This window comes from Tupaia chinensis, unplaced genomic scaffold (assembly GCF_000334495.1).
Source record: "Tupaia chinensis unplaced genomic scaffold, TupChi_1.0 Scaffold000096_1, whole genome shotgun sequence".
NCBI lineage: Eukaryota > Metazoa > Chordata > Mammalia > Scandentia > Tupaiidae > Tupaia > Tupaia belangeri.
In genome coordinates this window covers 1,944,165-1,969,992 of record NW_006159558.1, presented here as the reverse complement: position 1 = coordinate 1,969,992, position 25,828 = coordinate 1,944,165, and the positions used below count along the sequence as shown (strand labels likewise).

Sequence of the window (25,828 nt, the reverse complement as noted above, 5' to 3'; positions counted from 1 at the left end):
TCCTTGTTCCCCCCCCCCCCCCCCCCCCCACCATCTCACTTTCTGGGAAATGCCACACTTTTGCTTCCAAGTCTTCTTGCACAGAGGCTGGCCTTTTCTGAGTCACTGTCACACTGTCACAAAGGGACAATATTTTGAAGCCTCTTGACCAAAGCTTTTAAAATTAGACTCTAATATTGCACAGATGGTGGTGTTTATTAAACTACGTCAAGTGTGTAATTATCTCCTGAGACCTCACACACAGCAGTGCTCTGAGTCTCCGGTAACTCAGGATTAAGTTCTGGGAAAAATCGAATGCCAAGTGTTTATCAGGTGTCTGGAAGGGTGCTCAGGAATACGGCACGTACCACCTGTGGCTGACGTCGGTGCCTGCCCACCCTGTGGAGGGCCGCCCTCTGACCCGTGCCTTCCATTGAGTCTATCATTTTGTCTTCCTCATGCTGATTGGTTCCCCGTAGGTATTAATAACTTGAGCTTTTAAAAAGATACCACCTTCTGCCTCCCAGGTGCACTGTGTTTTCTCTTTTGAAGCCTGCTAGAATTATGGAAATAAATGTAAGAAACCACCTGGCTGCTTCTGACATAGGTGGTGGCGACCCCCTGAGTCACGTGGGTGCTCCTGACTCTCCTCTAGGGTTGGACTAAACCTTAAAGTAGCAGCAAAACACTAAAATGTAAGCTTCCAAAGGGTTGGGAGAGGGTAACTTATTTTGGTCAAATAGTATTAATTTATTTTGTATTTTCCTCGTCATTCTGCCATAAAGCTTGGTGGAAAGCTACATGACAACTGTTTTTAGAGCCAGGGCGGCCACTCCATCAAGCACACTGCGATGTCGGTTCTAAAACTATGATTTCAGGCCAGCAGCGGCTGGATCCCATATGGCCAACTGCACGGGTCAAGTCTTGGACCCGGCAGACTGAAACCCACATTGGGCACGTGTGTGTGCATGCCCAAAATCCCAAGAAAGAAGGGAGGATAAAGGATGATAGTATGACCATGCTCCCAGGGAGTGATTCTCCCTCTCTGTCTCTGTTTCTCTCCAGGAAGCACATGTACCCTATGGAAAAACTAGAAACAAACACTGATTTCTGAAGCAGGAAGAGGGCAAGGGAAAGTGAGGAGAAGACATTCATAAACAAGAGCCCATACAACTGCGTGTATGTGGGGACACATAATTGTTATCCACCCTTCATTCTCAGAACAAAACCCAAAATACAGACGTCAAAAGAAAACTTACATTTTGAGTGAAACCACAAAACCCATCCCACTTCCATGACTAAATAATGCATTTATATGCTGCTTTTCCTCTGTTCCTCTAACCTTCGGCATTACTTAATGTGACTGGAAAATGGTGTGAAATACTTTTACAAGTCAATAAAAGGAGAATACTCAGAATTTAAGCAGCAGGACTGTGGCAGGATTGGGAACAATTAAATGAGTCTTACAAGTTATGGTTGGTTACAGTAAGAACTTACCCATGATTCATCTGCTGGTTTATCAGTCATAATAAAAAGCTAATCGACTATGGAATGGCTATGAGACCGTCAATGACATATGTCAAGAGGACGTCACCTGAAGGCCACACTAGCACATCCTGGCTCCTCTACTTGGTTATCCCAATTATGATAAAATGCAACTCAGACTATTTTAAGTTGGAGAAACTGCCTATGGAAAGCCCCGGGTTACAAATGCTTGTTCCTCACTGAATGCAGGCCCATGACTGCATTTCCTGCATATGAAACCAGTTCGAAAGATCTTTGGAAACCAGTCAGAGACCTTTAAAAACAGGTTAGACTCGCTCTGAGCTGTGCTCACATAACACATAGTCGCCATGGCAATGAAAAGAAAACTGAGTTGGTTCAAGTTTTAGCCAAATTCTGAACTGGGACAGCTCTCCTCTGCATGGGGGTCAGCTCAGGTTGGGCAGGAGGACCTGTGAGCAAAGGGACACGAAAGCCTGGCCGGCCCCTCACCTGAGCGGTTGTTGGGAGACACACGCACGGGGGAGATGGAGGGCGTGCGGGAGGAGGAGTAGGGCCTTTGCCGATCCCGCTCGATGGTCGAAGACGAGGCTACGAAGTGATACTGTGACCATCCATCCTGAAAAAGACAGCACAGGGCTATTAACCAGGGAGGTAGAGTGATTCTTTAACCTCTCGTGTTTCCACGTTCCGAGCATTTGAATCTGAAAAACATTTTTACAGTATAGTCAGAAGCAATCAGAAGCTCAGTTAACAGAGGCAGAGGCGGACGTGAATGAAGACACCTCCTCTCCTCTCCTCTCCGACAGCCTGGCCGGGAGAGCTTGCTTTCAGTATTTGCTTCCCCCTTCGAAATGGTGAATAAATGATCTCTTTGCAAATTTGCTTTGGCCAAAAGCTTTTATTTAAATGAAAATACACAGCTTAGGCTGTCAGATGACCCTGAAACTGTCTACCTTTTGCCTACATGGTGGGTTCTAATTTTACTTGGCCCCTTTTCTTCTGCCAGGGATCTTCCCAAAGTGCTTGCTCGCTTGTCCCCAGGACCAGCTTCTCAGGTTTGTCAGTGATCAGAACACACGAAGACCCCTCCTGCCCATGCGTCTCCCTTACCCTCCTCCCAGCATCCTCCTCTGCCCCCAGTGCCACACCCGCACCTGTTGCTAGGCCTCTGGCATGACTGTTCACACCTAGACTGGTATGGTGTCTGGTTGGCCCTGGGAATTGTATTTTTAAATCTAGAGCATGTTTAATGTGCATTTACCAAACCTTCATTAGCCTCCAATATCTAGTTAACACAGGAAAAGTGCATATACTATTTTTCAGTATTAAAGCTATATAATACAGTACGGACCATTTTGTGACTTTAGAAAGCATTAAAGAAATAAAATAATTGGTAATTCCATCCTCCCCACCCCAGAGAACTCCTGTTACTATGCTACAGTATTTCCTTTTAGTCTTTTTTTTTTTTCATCCGATTTTATTTCTATCAGAGTAACATGTCACTCCCACCCCATACCTGCTTCACTGTTCTCAACTGGCCGAGCTTTTTTTCTGATAATGTTTAGACTTTTAAGGGTCTCGATGCTCTTTAAAGAAACATTGTAAACATAAATAGATAAAAGTTAAAAACAAAAGGCAGGCTCATTTCAGTATTTTTGTCTCTTGGTTTATCTAATTGCCATTTTTCCTAGTCTACTGGACTGGGCAGATGCTGCCAAGGCTAGAAGTCTGTTATTTGGACAGATCACACCTAGCACTTACTGGATCCTTACTGTGTGACAAGATTCAACAATCCCAAGAGCTGGATGCTACTGTTATTACTCTCCCCATTTTTCAGAGGAGAAACTTGAGTCTTTGAAAGTAAATAGGTCATCCAGAATCAAATGGTAAGCAAGTTAATAGAGTGATACTAACACATATTAATATTAAAATGCAGGCAGACCGATGAGCATTTGGAAGGAAGGAAGAAGCAGGGTCAGGACACAGAGGGACAGGCTACTTTGTAGAGCATTGTCAGGGAAACACTCTGGTAAGAGCATATGTTGCTATGGGTGTGTGCGCTCATAGGGAGAGACAGAGAGAGTGAGAGGGAGACGGAGAGTGGGAACGTGAGAAAGCTCCCAGAGGATGGGTCACACCACAATCCCCTCTCCTCTATAGTCCTGTTGGGATTTTGAACATATACACACGTGTGCCTGACATGTTTTCCAAGTCACCCGGTCTGGGACTTGAACCATGGAGTTGGCATGTGGGATCCTGCTGTCTTAACCACCATGTGACCAGCTGGCCCAGCAGAGATCTGAAAGTGAGAGGGATGAGGACCAGTCACTGGAGACAGACTGGAACTTCAAAGCCAGGGAAGAACAGATGGGAAGCCCCTGGGACGCAATAACAGAAAGGCTCCTATGACTGAAGGATGTGAGTGAAGGGACCTGGCAGGAGCCCTCTGAGTGTTGGGAGCAGTCTGGAGAGAGAAAAATAGAAACAGCAAGGCCAGCTAAGAAGCGGTTCCTCTAGTGGGAGGAGAGGCCACCCTGGGCTGGGTGGTGATGGTGGTGAGAGATGGGCAGAGTTGGCAGCTGAGCTGTAGGGTGTACCAGTGGCCTAGCTGCCTCTGGGGTGAATGACAGGGGAATGGAGGAGCCATTTACTGGGAGGAGAAATAATGCGAGACATGCAGATTTAGGAGGTGAAACAAGACAGTCCTTTGGGACCTATTGGGTTATATATGCCAGTTAGATGTGAAAGAGAAAACAGAACAGAGAAAACTCCACAGATCTGGATCTCAGGCACAGTGCTTTGGAGGTGAGCATATAGACACTATTCAAAGCAAAGAGAATGGGAGAAACCTTATAAGTAAACATAAAAGAAGGCAGAAGACAGACTCCAATGTTGAAGGGGACCAAGGAGCAGGAAGGGAACCAGGATGGCGTGGTGTCACACAGGATTCTGAGAGCTGACACACAAACAGAAAGAGACCAATGGAAAACTAAGGAAGGCCAGGAACCAACCACAGGTCTTGGGAAAATGGACATCATCACAACTGGGAGACAAAATTCCCTTTGGCCAGGATGGTGAATACCGGACTCAAGTGGGCTCCAAAGATAATGAGGACTGATGAAGGGGAGACCATGAATACAGACAGTTTTCTTACAAAGGGAGCAGGAGAATAGGGCTCGAAGCGAGTGAAGGCTCAAGAGATAGTTTAATAATCATCTGGAAAATACCAAGGCATTTTGTATGTTAATGAGAATGACTCAACATGGAGAAAAAAAACCAGTGACGTAAGAGACGAAAACTGCAGGAAGAAAGTTCTGGAGAAAGGAAGAGTTGATAGGTTTCAATGAACAATGGAGTTGCTAGCTTTGGAAGCAGGAGGGAGGACAGACAGATTTGGTGACAGGAAGGTGAGACCATTCTCTTTTGTTTTCTTGTTTTCTCAGGAAAAATGGAAAGTGAATCACCTGATGAGAGTGGGGAGGGGTGGATTTAGAGAAAAGAAGAGAGAGGAAAGGAAGGGAGGATCAGAGAAAGTCTTGAGGTAAATAGGGATCAGGCTGACTATGGCCAGGATTCTGGGACATGACCTGAGGTGAGTGGCAATGCACTTAAAATGACATAATTCATGGTATGATTGATTGCTTTCCTGAAGCTGCTCAAGGCAGGCATAGAGTGGGTAGAGCTGGATGGTTCTCAGGCAAGTAACTTAGGAAATGATGGGACAAAGAAACGACATGGAAGCTGTGGAATCTAAGTTAGAGAGAGAAGAGAGTGAGGACGTGACAGAGGAGAAGAATGAACGTGAGTGAACTGGAGATCCAAAAATTGTCATAGGCCGTTGGAGTGTGGGGACTTCACATGCCAGAGGTTTTCCTGAGAAAGGGAGATGGGAAAGACTTCTTCAAACAGAAGCAAGGAGGACATCCACCCACCTCCAGGGCAATGATGTGGGTGTGGGCAGATGGGAGGGAAGTGAAACAGACACCACTTAGAGGGTGGCAAGAGGAACAGTGTCCTCAAGGTCACTGTATGTCAGAACAAGAAGATTTAAAAGGGGTGTTGGGTAAAGGATTTAGGGGGATTTTACAGCTGGTAGAACATGAGTTAGAAGGAAAATGAATGGGAAGGGGGTAGAAGAGAAGTGGGTTACTGGCTGTTTGGAGCCTTTGAGTGATATAAGTCCAGGTAGACTGGACGAGCCAGGAGACTTGGATATTTGGTGGTAACTGTCTGATGAGGGATGAAGTGCTTGGCGTAACTGCCTCCTCAGGGAAAGGCGGAATGTGTCATGGCAAGGTATAGGTGTCATGGCAAAGGAGAACATGTCTCTCAGAAATTCTGGGGGTTTCTCTGGAGGGTGGGGAGAGCAATATTACCAAACACATGTGTAAGATGGAAATACCATTAAGGTGTATGAACCTACTACTCATATATAAAAATGACTTAAAAATTGTTTTTACAACACAGGTATTTCTTTCTCTCTCTTTTTTCTTTTTTTTGGAGAGGTTTTTGCTACAGGGCATGGGCGCTCGCCAGAAAGACAGAGACAGAAAGCGAGAAATCCCCCCCCAGGAGGGATGGCCACGCCGCAATCCCTTCTCCTCTTCTCCTCTCGGGATCTTGGGCACGCACGCACAAGCGCCCAGTGTGAGTTTAAGCAGCCAGATCTAGGACTTGAACCGCGGTCGACCACATGGGAATCCAGTCATTATGCTAACTGCTAGTCCCAGATATTTCTTTCTCTTGAAAGAAATGATTTGCTGACAGCCAAATTCCTAAATATGGCCAATGGGGGCAGACCATTCATGTCTGTCTCACTCGCAGTTTAGAAGCTATACTGTAGGGGTTCCAAGACTGGCTCAAAATGCTGCTTTAATCAAAACCTTCTTCTTTGGTCATAAATAAGTGATGATATTCTGCACATCAGGAAAGCTGAGCAAGATGTTTTTCAAGAAGAACAGGCTAATAGTTGATCTGTTCTAAGACTTAAGGTGGCTCTAGACACAAAGGTGGCATAATTCTGGGTATGGTTTTCCCCAGGGTGATGTCAATGGATTACTCAGCCCTCTTTTCTTTGCAGGTGAGTGGGGGCCTGTGTTCAGCAGTTCCGATTTCCTGGTGCTTGGAGTACACTGTGACCATGTAAGAACTTACATCTCTGGAAAAGTCAGGAAGACGGATGTAATAAAAAAAAAAAACCTGCTTATGAAGGAAATCTCTTAAAGATGTACCCAAAAACCTTTCAAATCCTTCGTAATCCTGAAATCCTGCAAATGCTAATGCATAATAGAATTGCAACTTGCAGGAATCTTGTCTTTGAGTCACGCGGTCAGCAGGCACCCAAGAACAAAGAGAGAGGACTGGGTAAAGGCACCAGGAATGCAACTTCTGAGCCAGGGGGTTGTAGGCACTGGGCTTAGAAACTGTGAATGGAGGTGAGGAGATGGGAGCTTAAAGATCGGGATGTTCTATTCTGTTGAGCAGCCAGTAACAGAAATAGCTGAGGTGCATCATCTAGACAGAGTAAGAAGTCTATCTGGCTCTTGGTTTGGAGGCCCAAGGTCCAGGGCTACTTTATCTGAGGACTTTCTTGCTGGCGGCTACCATGGTGGACAGCATCGCATGGTGAGAAAGCAGGAGTGCCCCTGTCTGTGTCTGTGTCTCTGTCTCTGTGTCTTTGTTTCATTCTCTCTTCTTGTAATCCCACCAGGGATCAATCATGGGGGCCCTGTCCTAACCACCTCCTGAAGATCCACTTCTTACCCTTGTAGTCAGATTAAATTTCCTCTTATTACGTTCACAATTCAATCAAATTCCAACACATGAATTTCGGGGGATTCATTAAGACCATAGAAGGGGCAGAGTCAAAATCCAATGGATGGGGGAGCAGTTTCCTGAATCAGCAGGGAGGCTACAAGAGGACCACGGAGAAGGGGTGACTTTCTCCATCTTTCCTCCCTCATTCATTGACAGTGAAAGGTGCAGTGGCCAAAGTATAGAACTCCAGCATTACTGCATTCAATGACTAGGAGAGACCTTAACCTTTTAGTTCCCTGGTACCTACTTTCAAATCATGGAAACCTGTGTAACCGTGTAACTTCAGACCAAGATACAACCAGCCTAGGGAACAGATCGATCAACACTCATTACAAACACATTAAGCTGAAATAGCTATTACCTTGAGAAAAAATTTCTCAGCTTTCTCCATCTTTTATTACATGACATTTTTGGTCAATCAGTGGAAAATGTTTTACTTCTTCAGTAAGGAGGGAATGAATATATATTTTCTCTGGGGAAGTTATTGCTAAGCTAATATTCCTCCTGTCCCACTGGCTGTGTATGTGTGTATTCGTTATGTAGCCAGCCGGCAATCAATCTATAATATTATTCATTTACTTCTCACTGTCACCCAGAGGCTTGAAGATGGTTTATATAAATATGTACAACGCAGGTACATACCTTTTCAATTTTAATTTGCCTCTGTCATCACTATTTTTTCTTGTTGAAATTTTAACTCAGTATAAGCCAAAGGTTTTTTTGTGAATTCTCTTGTATCGGATGCTTAACCACAGTCCCTGTTTGCACCATCCCAATGACTAGGTGTTAGATAAGAAAGTGCAGAGAAGAAAAACAGAGAGTGAAGAATAGCCACAGTGGCTAGGGGAGGGCTGTTAATCCTTAACATTGACGATAAGAAACTCCTTTAATGTCTATTGTTCACCTCCAGCAGACCAACCCAGAAGTTGTGCCCTTCAGCTCAAGACTCAGCTAAGCTGTCAAAAATGTGATATGATATCTATGCCTTAAACTGCTTTTTATTTTTAACACATTAAACTTAAAACTGGAGGTTGTTAAATTGTTCCAAGTATATAGAGATAGAAATCCAAAAGAAAAGAAGAGTTCAAAGTCATTGAACTTTAAATTGCCACCAGGAATAATCTGATTTTCTTTATCTTACCCTTTCACTGTCCTTCCACCAGTTACAGCTTTTGTGTTAAAGTTTCTGACGTGTTTCTTTATGAAATGTATTATTCCCCAAAGCTAAGCTCTTCTGTGTCAGTTTTCAATGGTTCGGGGTGCAGGAGAATGAAGGTAATGTGCATCCTCACAGCCTCCAACCATCTGGCCTGCGTGCTCTGCCTAGGACGTGGTCATTCTGTTTGGTTGCTACAGATATTCCCCTTAAGTGTTGTGAAGTCCCTGAACTTGGAACACTCTTGATTTTATATTTTTGAACATCCTGTAAACATCTCCCAGAAGAATGCATTACTCGAGAGCCTGCCATTAGCTGAGTTTGGATGGAGGGACTAAGTGGTTTTTAGACTGATCTACAAGAGGTTAGGATAACACACACTTGCCCGATAGCTGCATGTTCTTGGAATCGTACATGGCTTTCAGTTCAGATCAGCACGGGAGTCTGCTGTGTTTGTATGCAAACGATGAGCCAGAACTGCTCACGAGGCTCCCAACTGCTCTCTCAAATACCTTCTCACCTCTCACTGACAGGCCTGGGTGTGCAGCAGATAGAAGGGGGATGAGGAGGCTGTCAGGAGGCTGCCCCTTTCTCCCAAAATACATGACATTACAGTTTCTGGCAAACCCTGTCTCTGTTTTTTCCCCATAAATTATGGGCAACATGATTCATGAGCTTGGGGACACTTAAAATAGCAAGGCCAGGGCCCCACTCTGGGATCTTCAGATTGTTCTACGTAGAGCCTGGGTATCACTTCTAGAAGCTGCTGCTCCCCACAGGCGATACCAACGGACAGCCATTGTGAGAACCATTTCTTTGGAGCCTCTTTGCATAGGTGGCAATGACTAATTGGTGAACACAAATACTTTTTTTGAGAGAGAAATTTTTGCTATAGGGTGACTGTGCTCGCTGGAGAGAGAGAGAGAGAGAGAGAGAGAGAGAGCAAGAAATCACCCCACAGGGAGGATGTTCACACCGCAATCCCTTATCCACTCTCCTCTCAGGATTTTAGCACACAAGCACATGTGCCCAGTGTGAGTTTCAAGCTGCCAGCTCTGGGACTTGAACTGTAGTCTGTCACGTGGAAGACCAGTGCCTTTATCATGATATCACTTGCTGGCCCCCAAATACTTTTCTAATTAATTAACTTTTTAGAATTTCATGTCATAGGGCATGCATGCTCGCTGGAGAGAAACATTTATTCATTTTAGTTTTTGCTACTGGGAGAGTGTGCTTACCAGAGAGAGAAAGGCACAGAAAGAGAGAAGGAAAGTAAGAAATCACTCCCCAAGGGCAAATGGGCATACCACAATCTCTTCTCCAGTCTCTTCTGAGGATTTTGGGCATGCATGTGCATGCGCTTGGTGTGTTTTTTAGGCTGTCAGTCTGGTACTTAAACCATGGAGTTAGCCATATGGGATCCAGCACCTTAACCACCATGTAATCTGCTGGACCCCCATAAATGCGTTTTTAAATTTCTAAATCCTAAGAGGCCCTTCCATTTCCTGTTTCATTTCAGAAAGTTAGAAAAGGTATTCTTGAACCTGACTTTTAAATGTTAAGTTCTCTTTTATTTTCTTTATGAGAGAGAGCATGTGCAGACATGCAGGTAAGGGGAGACAGAGAGAGAGAAGAGAGGGAAAGAATCTTGGGCAAGGGCAGGTCCTGTCACTCTGTGATCCTCTCTCTGAGCCCTCCGGCAAGTACGGTTCTTGGTGCTCACGTGCCGTGCATGTTTGAGTTAGACTCTGGGTTAGAATCCATTGTTAGCCATGCGACTTCTAGCACTGCAGATTGGTAGCTACCAACTGAACCACTGAGGCTAGGCCTCGGGGCCTATAGGAACACAACTCGATCCAATCTCAGGGCTGAGAGATGCCACACATACCCACACACACCCCTATGACTCCCCGGTATTCCCCGACACACTGAGCTCCAATTGCACCTGGCTACCCAGCACCCACTGACTATATGGATCAATTTCACACATCTGCATGTTGGATCAGGCAGCTCTAAGACCTAGTAGAGAGGCTCCCCTTTCTCTGTCTTCAAATCTCCCGCTCAATTTTGTTTTAGGTAAACAGGAGGCTGGCAATATTTGTTAATTAAATCTCTGTTGCTAAATGAATAGTGCCTGGAGGGTCTGGGGGAACTTTTAGTAATGCAACTACAGTTTTCTTCCCCTGCTACTCACTACTAAATGCTTCTACAATGGGACCAGCAGGTGGCGTAATGGTTACATCACTGGACCCCCATAGAGTTGACTCTGGTTCAAGTCCTGGACCTGAGGACTTAAAACACAATGGATGGGGACCGGCAGGTGGCGTAGTGGTTAAGGGTGTTGGACTCCCACGTGGCTGACCACAATTTGAGTCCTGGACCTGGTGGCTAGCTTTCTCATTTTCTCTCTCTCTCACTCTGTCCCTCTCTAGTCAAATTAAAAAAACAAAAACAAACAAATAAATAAAGTTACATAATTTTTTTTTTTTAAAGTACTACTCAAACGGAGTGCATGTGCATGCATGCCCATAATCCCAAGAGGAATGGAGGAGAAGGGATCGCAGTGTAGCCATCCTCCCTGGTGGGGGGTGATTTCTTATGTCTGTCTCTCTGTCTGTTTGGCTAATGCATGCACCCTATAGCAATCGCTCTATAAAAAAACAAAAACAAAACCAACCAAACAAAAAAATGCTTTTACATCATACTGCAGACTCTTGCAATCCTGTCTCCCCAGATGTGAGGCAGGATGGTACCTTGTTCATTTCTGAAGTTCTGGTACCTAGTATAGTACCCGGAACACAGAGGTGCATAATAAAGGCTAGTCGGAGTCAATAATTAAAGGTGATAAAATTAATTCAAGTAAAATGAAACGACAATCATTTTCATAGGTTTTACAACTTACCTGTACCCTTCTTAGACTCTATCATTCTATACTAAATGGAGACAATCAGACCATTATTTTTGTTTTTTAATTTTAGCTTAGAGCAGCCTCATTAGAATCACCTGTTGTTGATATATCTGTCTTTTATGACATGCTTGCAGCTGGACTGAAGGCAGTGTTAATTTAGGTAAAACAGTACCTAACAGGAAAAAGAAACAGGCATTCAGCCTGCCTATTCCATCTTACATGGTAATTTCTCTCAGCTGGTCATGTTTCAATGCAGAGTATATAAATTTGCCTCTTCTCTCACCAATCTTGAAAATAATTCTAAAGCATCCTTCTATCTGCCACATCCTGCTCCTATATTGGTGTTGATTGCACCCGTATTTCTCAGAGCATGCAACAACCCCTCCATTGCTTTTGCATCCTGCAGCTCAAAAAAACCTAAGCACTTGCCCATAGCAAATGCACTCAATGCTCCCCACACAGAAATACTCAGGAGAAGGGAGAGAAAAGATGACAGAGTCTATCACATTTCTCATTAGACATGCTCAAATTTCTTCTAGGGTTGGCTGGGTATAGCAGCCCGCACCCACATCCAGCATGTGCCTGTTAGACTAAATGGACACCTTGTGGGGATATTACTGGGTAGGGAACAGCAGTGGCCAAGCGGCATTCCAGAAAGTACTCAGAGCAAGTCGCTAAGTGAAACGGGGACAATTCAGCTGGACGGAACGAGCGTGGCCCGTGTGGGACTGTTCACAGACTCCCTGAGGCTCCCCCTCACGACCAGAGAACAACATGTCATTGCCAGTTGGGTAGTTGATTGTACCCCCAACCTTCTGCTCACCCAGAAAGATGATGGAGAAGAATATTGCACATTGGAGGAAGAGAAAAAGGGGTTAGGGAGAGAAGTCGGCTCAACCCACGTAATAAAGAGCTTAGACAGAAGGTGGGAGGTGCTATCATTTGAATATGGGCCCCTCAAATTCACATGTTGGATTCTGTAATCGGATTGAGAGGTTAAAAACTTGATCCAATTATGGTGTGGAAAGGTGGGACCTTTGAAGGATTAGGATCAAGGTCACTAGGGCAGGGCCCCCATGATGAACTCCTGGAGGGAGTATAAGGAGAAAGACATGCATGGGACATAGGCCACGCTCCTCTGCCCTCTGCTGTGCCATGACGGAGCCAGAAGATCCCTACCAGTGTGGAGGGTAGCATTTCTCACCCTGGACCCTGAACCTACAAACTGTGAGCTGAATAAACTTCTATTTTTGTAAATCACCTACTTTCAGGCATTTCCTATTATTAACAAATGAAACAGACTAGACCAGGCGAGAAGAGGAGGTATCTCAAGAGTTGCTGGAATGGGAACCAGCAGTTAGCGTAATGGCTATGTCGCTGGACTCCCATGTAGTCGACCGTGGTTCGTGTCCCGGACCCGGTGGCTTAAAACTCACGCCGGGAGCATGTGCGTGCGTGCCCAAGATCCCGAGAGGAGAATGGAGGAGAAGGGATTGCGGCGTGACCATCCCCCCTGGGGGGTGATTTCTCGCCTTCTGTCTCTATGTCTCTCTCTGTCTGTCTGGCGAGCGCACGCGCCCTACAGTGAAAATCTCTCTCTCTAAAAAAAAAAAAAGAGTTGCTGGAATGAAGGTTTGCATGATTTGGAGACTAAGGAGAGAGCAATGCAGTTAAATGCCAATTCCTCATTAATATGCATTAAGAGAGAAGATTTAACAGAGAATGGGATTTTGAGTTACTTCTATTGCTGCCTCTGGCCTCTGCTTCTGGAAGAAGGCTCCCCTAAGAGGCTAGATCCCAATGGGGAGAAAGCATCATTGGCGATATATCCATGCTATGACGATAGGTTACATGCTGGCGTTCTACTGCAATGGGGTCTGAAGTAGGTTTGGGAAGTAGAAGGTACATTCAAGAGGTCTATTTTGTTTCTCCATTAGTGATTATTATTTATTTTAGTTTTTGCTATAAGGAGAGTGTGCTTGCCAGAAAGAGAGAGAGACAAAAAGAGAAGGAAAGTGAGAAATCAATTCCCCCTCCCCAGAGGGGATGGCCATACCATAATTCCTTCTCCTCTGGTCTCCTCTCAGGATTTTGGGCACGGCACGCACACACACACACAGCATGATTTTTAAACTGCTGGATCCAGGACTTGAACTGTACAGCCAGTTGTGTGGGATCCAGTGCCATAACTACACCACCTGCTGGTTCTAACAGATCTAGTCTTATAAAAAGGGACATCTCTGTCTGACTCAGAACGAAGTAAATAATTTACCTTGAAAGTAAATCATTAACCTTGAAGAATGAATGGTTGTTTATTTCCACTGGAACCATAGCTAGAACCCCAACAGATAGTATGGTACTTTGCTCAGTGGATAGCCATTGGTTTTTCTCTCTCTCTGGAACTTCCTGTATCTGGTAAAATTTACCTGGCCTCTAAACAAGAGTTCTGCAGTGGGCATACAGAGACTATTTGGTGCTGAAGTAACAAATGCTAGTTTTTCAACTTAGCTGTCCTTGAAGGCTCTACAGCCCATAAAGTTCGTCAATTCTAATTTTCTACGAGTAACTTGAGATGTGAAAGAAAAGTGCAGTAAAAATCCGTTGGGCTTTTAGCAACCCAAGTCCATCCACTCATCAGCCCTGCACATTTAGGGCTTGTTACCACATTCCCAAACAAGACTCCTTCAGGGACCTGCTTTTCAAAGGAAAGTCAGACCCTGAATCGTTGCCTCTGCTGTAAAAGGTAATCAGCTAAACTGTCAATGCTCATCTATCAAAAAACATAAGACTTTAAAATGGTGCCAGCTTCCCAGGCATATTTGAGTTGAATAAATTTATTAATGTGATCCCAGTAAGCACAGGAAGAAAAGATTCCAGAGTAGTGGTAGTTATACATACCTCTTCCTGTTTTCAACAAAAGCTATTCAACAGAAAAAATGGAGGGAGAATACGCTCCGTGCATAGTCTCCGATGGGAGACCAAGCCAGAATTTTGCATATCAATAAAACCTTCAGCTCCCCTTTGCTGTAATAAAACAAGCTTCCATCTCTTTTTAAGGTAAACTGTTTGTTAAAGATTCATTAAAACTAATTCCATCAACAATTCTAACGGCTATTAGAGTTAAATATTTAAACTAAATTTTAAGGTCCAAAAGGGAGTATTTGCAGTTTAATGCAGAAATAAATACCACCTGACATACCAGTTGTTTTCATTAGTTTGTTTCAGCTCTGTTGCTTCTAATGAAATTTAATTAAATTGATTTGGATACTTAAAGGTACAGTATATACAAGGAGAAGCGCTTCACTAGTGCCATCTTTTAAAAGCAAACACAGTATAAATCCATTTCGGGAATTCAATTTACTGCTATAGGCCTAATTAAAAAGGCCCAATATCACCAAGAAGATTTGACAAGCTGGAAATAAACACGTGACTTAACTGAGGGAGAGCACTCTTTAACTGCGAGGAGTTACCTGCCACGGATGGAATGCAAAACACGAAAACAGAAACAAACAAAAACACTCGGGAAATGGGAAATTGAAATAAAATCAGACTTGTTCTTTTATTTCCCTGGCTTTGCTTTTGAGGTCTTACCATAAAGATCTGACTTGAATGAGCTTTAACAATGTCCTCTGTGTACCAATTAGTACTGCAAAAATGAAAATCAGGATGAAGCTGAGCAAGGTGCAGCCTTTATAGGCTTACAAACTCAGCTGTCTGGCACCTAACATTTACATCATTTCCACACTGGAAAAGTCAGGTGTTTTACTTCTCTACTCAACAACCATTAACAAATTTGGAAGCCACTCTGGGTCCCAACTTTGAGGTTTCCATATTTCACCAACTCTGAATTCTCCAGACAATGGAAATGGAAGCAGAGTCACTGAATATGCCCTCTGCTAAGCTTAAACTCTGGGGTGGCTACATTGGTGTTTTTTGTTTTTGTTTTTTTGTTTTTTTTGTTTTGAATTATTTTATCTAACTTTATTTCTTTTAATTTGACAAGAGAAGGACAGAGTGAGAGAGACAGAAAGTGAGAAAACAAGCTGCCAGGTCCAGACTCGAATTGTGGTCAGTCATGTGGGAGTCTAGCGCCCTTATCCACCACACCACCTGCCGGCCCCCACATTGGTACTTTTGACCAATAAAGTACCTAGTACTTGCTGGACATGGGTAAAAATAGAAAAAGAGGCAGGCTCATAGCTCTAGGGGGGATGAAAGAGGAGGGATGGGCATTACAGAATGACCACATCAATAGCCACCTGTGGTAAAGCCATGGAAGAAAAGCATAGGTTACTATGAAAGTTTGTTACTGGTCTTGGAGAGTGTATTCGTCTTCTCTTTGAAGCATATTTTATTTACTTCTTCCACTAGTGTGAGAAAGAGGGAGAGAGAAACACACACATAGAGACAGAGGACACTGCCACAGGGTCTTGCCCCTGCAATCCACCCGAGCTTCATCAGCCCCGGATCATAAATGCACAAGTGCCAATGTACTCAGGAAGGTCTCCAGAAACAACCCAAAACATTCTCACTGCTACTCCACTATCTGGACCCTACTCTTTTTAAACAGGATTTACAGAACTGTAAGGGATACATGGGGTGCACAATTTGTATCTACCCTAGTCTACATGTGGTTGAGTAGTAGAAGCCTGAGGCTGATGACAGTTCTGGGCAGGTGGTTGGAAGCCCAGCCCAGGCATCCACAGTTGGGAATTCTGTTTGGGGTGGTACCTCTGCATGAACTGCACCACTGTCCCCACTAGCTAGCTAGAGAAGACACTAATGTGTGGACATCAATCACAGGCAGAGTGTACCAAAGCCAGGAATCACCCACGATGGCCAGGTTCCGCCCTCCTGTCCTCAGGTCCCCCTTCCCCTCTTAGCTCAACCTGGATGGGGGACACTGGAATGAGGGAGGACATAGCATATGAAAGGAGAGTACATGGAGCTGGGAAGAGAAAAGGAACTGGCTCTATTATTTCTTATACAATTAAAGTTCTCCTAGACGTGACATCATCCAGTCTTCTGGGATCCACCAAGAAAGAAGGGAAGTTTGAGTTAATTGCCCAACATAAGCAAGAAGAATGGACACAGACTAATATGAAACTTACTGAGTTTTAGTCCCTGATCCAATGATTTTTTTCTGCCTCTTGTCTCTGGGGTATTTTTCTAGATTACGTTTAATCTAGAAAAAGTTACAGATAAAAAGTTACAGATAAAGCCATGTGAAAGAGTAGAACAGCAGAGGAAATGTTTTGTCTGAGCACCGCCATCCAGGATTTCCCCTGACGTGGAGATCTTTCCCAGCAATAGCTATAACTTAGTTGGTTCTTGTTTAGCAACTGCCATGTGCATTGATTTCCACTTTTGTACAATTGATTTTTGCTTCTGTTCCCATTTGCGCCTTTGTTTTTGGACAGCTATCATATGATGAGTGTCTGAGAATTGTCTCAGAGAGGTCAGGGGACTCCATGAAGAAAGACCTTCTTTGTCGATACAAATATCAACAAGTAAACACCCAGATTTATGGAGGAGACAAGATCATAGCTGAGTTTAACCTTCGTCTTTTCATTTTATTTTCTACCGTAACTTGACATCAAGTGATTTAGAAATAAAAGAACTTGAGGAACTTACAATTGAAAAACTTGAGGACACTTGCCCTGGGGTTGTATTAGAATCTGGCCAAAAGTCTTTATATTCTTCCAATCACCTCGTGGTAAAGAATATTCCAGCACAGTACAGTGATAAATAAATTTCTGATAAGCAATTTCTTTGATAAAATGATGGCTCCACATTTAGTAGTTAATTTCTACAGAGGATTTTGCTTTTCCATCACTATTTTAGATACCCAGAAAGTAAAATCAATTAATTTTCAAAATGGCAACATACTTAAGAAAATCATTAAAGTATTCTTCACCCTTCTTACTGGAAAACTTAGAGACCCTAAATTTCAATTTCGACCATATTGCATTTTCTTTTAAGGCTATTTCAAAATATCTATTTCTTATTGGAAGCCCATATTGTGTTTGAAATATCCAGCAGATGAGGCTGATGAGGGGATGTTAAACTGAAGCTACAGCTTTGTGCAGAGATGGGGCGACTGGCTCATCTAGCAGAGTGGTCTGAAAGACCTCCCAGGGCATGCATTCGGCCATCGGGGCTTGGAGGTTTGAGGGAATCTGCAGCAGCCCCTTGCCAATCCATAATTGCTTATCCATTAGTACCTGAAGACTACGGATGCTAAAAGTGCTGCAATTCCAGAGGGAGTCTCACACAATAAAGAACTATCCTACCTCAAATTCCACTAGCTCAACTCCCCTAGCATCATCCACACACAAACACACTGAGAAGCTATTTCCCAACTTGCTGTATATTTCAGAGTTTCCAAAAAAGAGGATTTTGAATCTTTCCAAAACAAAGTATCATTAGTTTGTTTCAGCTCTGTTGCTTCTAATGAAATTTAATTAAATTGATTTGGATACTTAAAGGTACAGTATATACAAGGAGAAGCGCTTCACTAGTGCCATCTTTTAAAAGCAAACACAGTATAAATCCATTTCGGGAATTCAATTTACTGCTATAGGCCTAATTAAAAAGGCCCAATATCACCAAGAAGATTTGACAAGCTGGAAATAAACACGTGACTTAACTGAGGGAGAGCACTCTTTAACTGCGAGGAGTTACCTGCCACGGATGGAATGCAAAACACGAAAACAGAAACAAACAAAAACACTCGGGAAATGGGAAATTGAAATAAAATCAGACTTGTTCTTTTATTTCCCTGGCTTTGCTTTTGAGGTCTTACCATAAAGATCTGACTTGAATGAGCTTTAACAATGTCCTCTGTGTACCAATTAGTACTGCAAAAATGAAAATCAGGATGAAGCTGAGCAAGGTGCAGCCTTTATAGGCTTACAAACTCAGCTGTCTGGCACCTAACATTTACATCATTTCCACACTGGAAAAGTCAGTTGCTTTACTTCTCTACTCAACAACCATTAACAAATTTGGAAGCCACTCTGGGTCCCAACTTTGAGGTTTCCATATTTCACCAACTCTGAATTCTCCAGACAATGGAAATGGAAGCAGAGTCACTGAATATGCCCTCTGCTAAGCTTAAACTCTGGGGTGGCTACATTGGTGTTTTTTGTTTTTGTTTTTTTGTTTTTTTTTGTTTTGAATTATTTTATCTAACTTTATTTCTTTTAATTTGACAAGAGAAGGACAGAGTGAGAGAGACAGAAAGTGAGAAAACAAGCTGCCAGGTCCAGACTCGAATTGTGGTCAGTCATGTGGGAGTCTAGCGCCCTTATCCACCACACCACCTGCCGGCCCCCACATTGGTACTTTTGACCAATAAAGTACCTAGTACTTGCTGGACATGGGTAAAAATAGAAAAAGAGGCAGGCTCATAGCTCTAGGGGGGATGAAAGAGGAGGGATGGGCATTACAGAATGACCACATCAATAGCCACCTGTGGTAAAGCCATGGAAGAAAAGCATAGGTTACTATGAAAGTTTGTTACTGGTCTTGGAGAGTGTATTCGTCTTCTCTTTGAAGCATATTTTATTTACTTCTTCCACTAGTGTGAGAAAGAGGGAGAGAGAAACACACACATAGAGACAGAGGACACTGCCACAGGGTCTTGCCCCTGCAATCCACCCGAGCTTCATCAGCCCCGGATCATAAATGCACAAGTGCCAATGTACTCAGGAAGGTCTCCAGAAACAACCCAAAACATTCTCACTGCTACTCCACTATCTGGACCCTACTCTTTTTAAACAGGATTTACAGAACTGTAAGGGATACATGGGGTGCACAATTTGTATCTACCCTAGTCTACATGTGGTTGAGTAGTAGAAGCCTGAGGCTGATGACAGTTCTGGGCAGGTGGTTGGAAGCCCAGCCCAGGCATCCACAGTTGGGAATTCTGTTTGGGGTGGTACCTCTGCATGAACTGCACCACTGTCCCCACTAGCTAGCTAGAGAAGACACTAATGTGTGGACATCAATCACAGGCAGAGTGTACCAAAGCCAGGAATCACCCACGATGGCCAGGTTCCGCCCTCCTGTCCTCAGGTCCCCCTTCCCCTCTTAGCTCAACCTGGATGGGGGACACTGGAATGAGGGAGGACATAGCATATGAAAGGAGAGTACATGGAGCTGGGAAGAGAAAAGGAACTGGCTCTATTATTTCTTATACAATTAAAGTTCTCCTAGACGTGACATCATCCAGTCTTCTGGGATCCACCAAGAAAGAAGGGAAGTTTGAGTTAATTGCCCAACATAAGCAAGAAGAATGGACACAGACTAATATGAAACTTACTGAGTTTTAGTCCCTGATCCAATGATTTTTTTCTGCCTCTTGTCTCTGGGGTATTTTTCTAGATTACGTTTAATCTAGAAAAAGTTACAGATAAAAAGTTACAGATAAAGCCATGTGAAAGAGTAGAACAGCAGAGGAAATGTTTTGTCTGAGCACCGCCATCCAGGATTTCCCCTGACGTGGAGATCTTTCCCAGCAATAGCTATAACTTAGTTGGTTCTTGTTTAGCAACTGCCATGTGCATTGATTTCCACTTTTGTACAATTGATTTTTGCTTCTGTTCCCATTTGCGCCTTTGTTTTTGGACAGCTATCATATGATGAGTGTCTGAGAATTGTCTCAGAGAGGTCAGGGGACTCCATGAAGAAAGACCTTCTTTGTCGATACAAATATCAACAAGTAAACACCCAGATTTATGGAGGAGACAAGATCATAGCTGAGTTTAACCTTCGTCTTTTCATTTTATTTTCTACCGTAACTTGACATCAAGTGATTTAGAAATAAAAGAACTTGAGGAACTTACAATTGAAAAACTTGAGGACACTTGCCCTGGGGTTGTATTAGAATCTGGCCAAAAGTCTTTATATTCTTCCAATCACCTCGTGGTAAAGAATATTCCAGCACAGTACAGTGATAAATAAATTTCTGATAAGCAATTTCTTTGATAAAATGATGGCTCCACATTTAGTAGTTAATTTCTACAGAGGATTTTGCTTTTCCATCACTATTTTAGATACCCAGAAAGTAAAATCAATTAATTTTCAAAATGGCAACATACTTAAGAAAATCATTAAAGTATTCTTCACCCTTCTTACTGGAAAACTTAGAGACCCTAAATTTCAATTTCGACCATATTGCATTTTCTTTTAAGGCTATTTCAAAATATCTATTTCTTATTGGAAGCCCATATTGTGTTTGAAATATCCAGCAGATGAGGCTGATGAGGGGATGTTAAACTGAAGCTACAGCTTTGTGCAGAGATGGGGCGACTGGCTCATCTAGCAGAGTGGTCTGAAAGACCTCCCAGGGCATGCATTCGGCCATCGGGGCTTGGAGGTTTGAGGGAATCTGCAGCAGCCCCTTGCCAATCCATAATTGCTTATCAATTTCTTCCTTTGTGAGTCCAATGGTGGCAAGAGCCAATGAAATGAACACAATAGCAGAAAGCATAGAATACCTGGAGTGGGCTGGCCAGGAAGGGCACGACCCCACTCCTGTCAAAGCTCATTACTCACTTGCTGAATGGTTTGTGTGACCCGAGAGTCCATCTTCCTGACAATAAAAGGAAGGCCATTAAAGATAAGTCTCATGTTTGTTTTGTCTCGGGAAATGGCAATAGCAAATATAAGATCTATTCAGAGAAACATGACCTTATGCAGTTTCAAGCACAAGCAGTTTGGTGTTCTTTGAGAATCGATTCTTTGCATTGTACGGATGTTTCATGTGTGTGTGTGGTGGAGGTGGGGGGGAGCATGACCACGAGAACACCAGGCCATGCGTACTAGTTGGGGGAATTAGTCTGGTTCCTGGTCACACTTGCCACACTGACTGTCAAGGGTTTGATTCTGACATTGGAACAGGTTTTGATGTGAACCCTGCATTTATGAACTAAGAATTTTAATCTGCTAATACATTGAAAGCATGCTGTTCTCTCTGAAGCACTTTGAATCTTTTAGAGCAATGTGAGTCCAGTAACATAAGCGTAGCCTGAAAAAAAAATCATTTACCACTTGGCAACAAGAACCACCCCGTCAGTTTCCATGTAACTTCACAGGGTGTGTTTTAAGAACCCGACACATTTCCTAAGCAAGCTGCCCATGGAGAACAAGGAATGGAAGGACAGCGGTGTCACCCTCAGTTCCAGCTATTTATTTTCAGCACCCAACATTCAGATGCATGTCTACCCTGAAGCTCGGAGGCTTCCGGCTACTTCTCCCTCTCGATCTCAGGACAAGGCCATGTCTCAGAAGGCAGAGCAGGACTTATACCTGAAGGGCTGCCATTTCCTTGTAGATCAACTATGAGAAGGGTCTCCATGGCTCACACGAGATGGCCTGGGGTGAGCACTGCAGCTCTTCTCAGCACCCCCAAGGGAAGCCTGGAGCTCCCAGGAAGCTTTGGTGGGGCCAAGGGGCCCAGCAGCTAAAAACTATCAAGACCTGAGACCAACATGTAGATGTGGCAGTGCAGACAGGGCTGGGGAATGGCAAGAAGTGTGGGAATTTGAGAATGAGTCACCCACCAGGCAGATGTCACGGCAGGTCACAGGGAACATCCTGAGTGGGCAGCTTGACCTAGGGACCAACCCAACCAGGTAGAAATGATTCACCAGCCAGCCAAACCAGCATGCAGGTTCTAAGCCTTCAGTTATTTTGCTCCAAGGTTAAGAGTGAACATGAAGATCTTGTTTGCATTTTTAATGATTGAAAGCAATCAATAGAGTACTATTTTATTATAATTGAAGGAAGGTTTTCATCCAAGGCTTAAAAAATATGTGCTAAACCTTGTTCAAATCTGAGTTGAGAAAGAACAAGAGGAGCACAGATTTTTCGGACCAGGAAACTATTTGGTATGATTCAATGGTGGACAGCTATCGTTATAAGTTCATCCAAACCCACAGAAAAGATAACAATAAGGGTGAGCCCTAATGTAGGCTGGCAGGCTTGGGGGGTCATGTGTAAGTGTGTGTTCATCAATTGCAACACACATACATCTCCAGTGTGGGAAGTCGATTGTGGGGAAGGCTGTGGGCGTGTATATGGCAGCTCTCTGGAGCTTCCTCTCAATTTTGCTGTGGATCTAAAAGTGCTTTGAAAAAATAGAGACCTCATAAAGAAAACAAGGACAACAAAAAAATCTGAGTCCAAGTGATATAAAAGCCTATGCTCTATTTTGCTATTATTATTTTTTAAGGTATTTACCATAGGGTGTGTGTGGTCGCCAGAGACAGAGAGAGAAAAAGTGAGAAATCACCCCTGCAGGGGATGGCTGTGCCATAGTCCTTTCTCCTCCATTTCCTCCTGGGATTTTTGGACACACAGGCACATGCACCGAGCATGATTCTCAAGTCTCCAGATCTGGGACTCGAACCACGGCTGGCCATGTGGGAGTCTAGCACCTTAACCACTATGCCACCTGCTGGCCCTAAAAAGCTTACATCTTAAGTGGCTGCTGTGTAAATAATACCTTGAAAGCAAATGGGTCATGTAAAATTTAAAACCAAGGTTTGTTTCCAAATCTGTGTTTGAGAAGCTCCACCAAATTGGTCATGGACTTAATACCTCATGAGAACCAATAGAACAGTAACTTCTATTTCCATGTCGTTAAGCTGAGGGTTGCATTGAAACCTTTCCAGACGACGGCACCCACAAGCAGAATTTAGAATTTTAGCCAACAGAGAAGCTGACGCTGTTTCAGTAAACTAAAAACTATGATTTTTTTTTAAAGTTAAAACCATTTATTTTTGTCAAAGATATGTATATCTGATTTCTCACTTTCCCTGTTATTTATTTCATTTACTGCATTCCAATTTTCTTTCATATACTAATGAAGTCTCTTTCAAGCAGCTTAACTTTGCATGATGTATATTTATGGTATTTCTTAATTTAAAGCTGTTCATTAGGAATTTATATTAATTGTTCCAAAATCAGGGAAAATTTTATTGCAGATTTTATGAAGAAATGACTTGAAATGTAAATTCATTGATGCACATCCTTCCACGATCAATATTTAAACCAAAAGAGAAAGTCGTTTTCTAATAACAGTACATATACCCCTTGTGCAGTTATTAAATATTATAGCACCATTATGCCGCAACATTTTTAGCTGTGGGTACAAGTTATTCACAATTTAAAAGTCATTCTTTAAAAGTGTGAATTAAAATGTTATTTTTCATTCTAACTAATCTGCCCATTTTATTTTACTTAATTTTTAAAAATTTATTTCTTGAGAGAAAGAGAGAGAGAGAGAGAGAGAGAGAGAGCAAGAGCAGAGACAGCATCCCCAACAGGGTCCTGATGCCTGATCCACCCCCAGCCTTTGACCAGCCCCAGACCATGGGCATGCATGTGCCCAGAGTATTTGAGAAGGTCTCTGAATGTCAACCAGGAACCCTACCACGTGGGATTGCCTCTGAGCATTGCATGTGCACACTGTGCCACCGTCTGGTCCTGCCACCGTAATTACTTCATGGCATGACCTTAATTCCAACTTGGGGAAAGGTAAGAAAAGTGATTTTCAGGGGAGGTGATATAAACATGTGGGGAAAGGGCTAGCAGGTGGCATGGTGGTTGAGACGCTGGACCTCACACTGGCTAATTCAGGGTTTAAGCCTCAGACCCAGCTGTTTGAAAAACACACTGGGCGTGTGTACATGCATACTCAAAATCCCAAGAGGAGAATGCAGAAGGGTTTGCAGGGTGTCCATCCCTCCCCCAGGGCAGGCTGATTTCTCACTTTCCCTCTATCTCTGGCTCTCTCCTGTCTTTTTTCAGGAGCACACATGACCTATAGCAAAAATCTCATTAAAAAACTGTGGGGAAGATGAAGTAAGACCTGGGGAAAGGCTTTGGAGCACGAGGAGAGGGGCGGAGTGAACACCAGGAAGCACGGATTGTCCCTAGTAGCACATGACCAGATGTAAACGCTAACAGAGCAAGTGAAGAGTGAAGCTAGATTTCCTTTGTCAAACTACTAGTGAACATCCTAGACAGCGTACCGTAGAATATCTTTTCTTTCATAGCATTTTTACATCCATAGAAAAGAGGGTAAAGAACTTTCATTGTTAACAGAAATTGTGTTGAACCATTTGAGGACAGCTCACTCACTGTGTTATGGGGCTGGCCCTATAGCAGGGATTATCACTGGGAAACACAGCTTCCCGTTTACTAAAGCCAGGACTTGAACTCATGTCTTCTTCTTACCCTAGACTTCCCCAAGACTCCCAATCTAACACGAGTCCTCCACACACCTACCTGCCACACACACCAAGCCAGCGCTACACGGAACGAAAGCCCGTCCTCTGCTTCTCACTCTAAGGCGGCTTTCCTCGCCCTTTATGGCCTCCCTAGAAACCCCACAGCGCGTCTGTATTTTGGCTTACAAAAATCTCACCATGCAAGTTTCTTCCCCTTGGGACTCTGTTCCCAAAACAAGTACTGTGAGCAGGCAGGGCTGCTTAGGAGAAAGCCCGAGGCAGGGGCCTGGCCAGGCATCCAGAGAGTGGAGGAGACAGAGTACAGAAAGCAAGGGGCTTGGGGGATGGGGACACGTAGGTGGGAGTAAACGATGATGCTGACGGTGACAAAATAAAATCCCCATCCTATGCGCAGCTGCCCGGGCAGAGGACAGCAGGGACAGTGTCTGTCTGCCATCTGGCTGGAAACCAAGTTCACAATGACCCGCTGCAGCTCCCATGGTACATTCCTTTCCAGCTTACAAAGCCCTTTGACGACTGCCAGTCCATCTGAGACGATCAGCAACCTGGAGAGGCAGGTGCTGTGGCTCCTCACAGATGAAAAACCGAGGCATGGGAGAGACTGAGGCCTCCACGGAGGGAGGTGAGGTTCTCAGATGCCAGGCTGAGGGGAGCTGCAGACCAACGCACATGGAGGTCCAGGTCTCCCAAACCTCCAGGGCCCCAAGGGCATGCCCAGATGCCCAGAGAGAACATTCTGCCGCGTACACCAACCTGGCGAAGAAGGTCTCTCCTCACTGCCCTAGCCCTCAGCAGCAGGGGCCGCACGGCTGCCCAGAGTCCGTCACATCCATGGGCAGGGAAGTCTCAGTAGCCCGCCCTAGGCTATGCTGCTGTAAGGCGGGCATGCTCGCTGCTTCGCTCTGTGGCCGTAGGCGCTCTGCGGACAGAGGCTCTCTGCTATTTTACCAGATGGAATGATGAGCCTTTCAGACAGAATTTTGTTTGTTTGTTTTAGAGAGGTTTTTGCTATAGGGTGCCTATGCTTGCCAGAGAGACAGAGAGAGACAGAAAGCAAGAAAACACCACCCGGGGGGATGGCCACGCTGCAATCCCTTCTCCTGCGTTTTCCTATTGGAATCTTAGGCACGCACGTGCATGTGCCCGGTGTGAGCTTCGAGCCACAGATTCTGGGACTTGAACCATGGTCAACTATGTGAG

The 25,828-nt window shown here is 44.0% G+C and overlaps 1 protein-coding gene across 2 annotated transcripts in view; it reads right to left on the bottom strand.

Annotated features, from left to right (window-relative positions):
* The window catches only part of LOC102497482 (catenin delta-2), a 445,613-nt gene that overhangs the window by 13,838 nt on the left and 405,947 nt on the right, over positions 1-25,828 (bottom strand). For both annotated transcript variants that reach the window (XM_014585846.1, XM_014585847.1), the window contains one exon: positions 1,975-2,101. In XM_014585846.1, the coding sequence (XP_014441332.1) occupies positions 1,975-2,101 (127 nt within the window). The remainder of the gene's footprint in view (positions 1-1,974; positions 2,102-25,828) is intronic.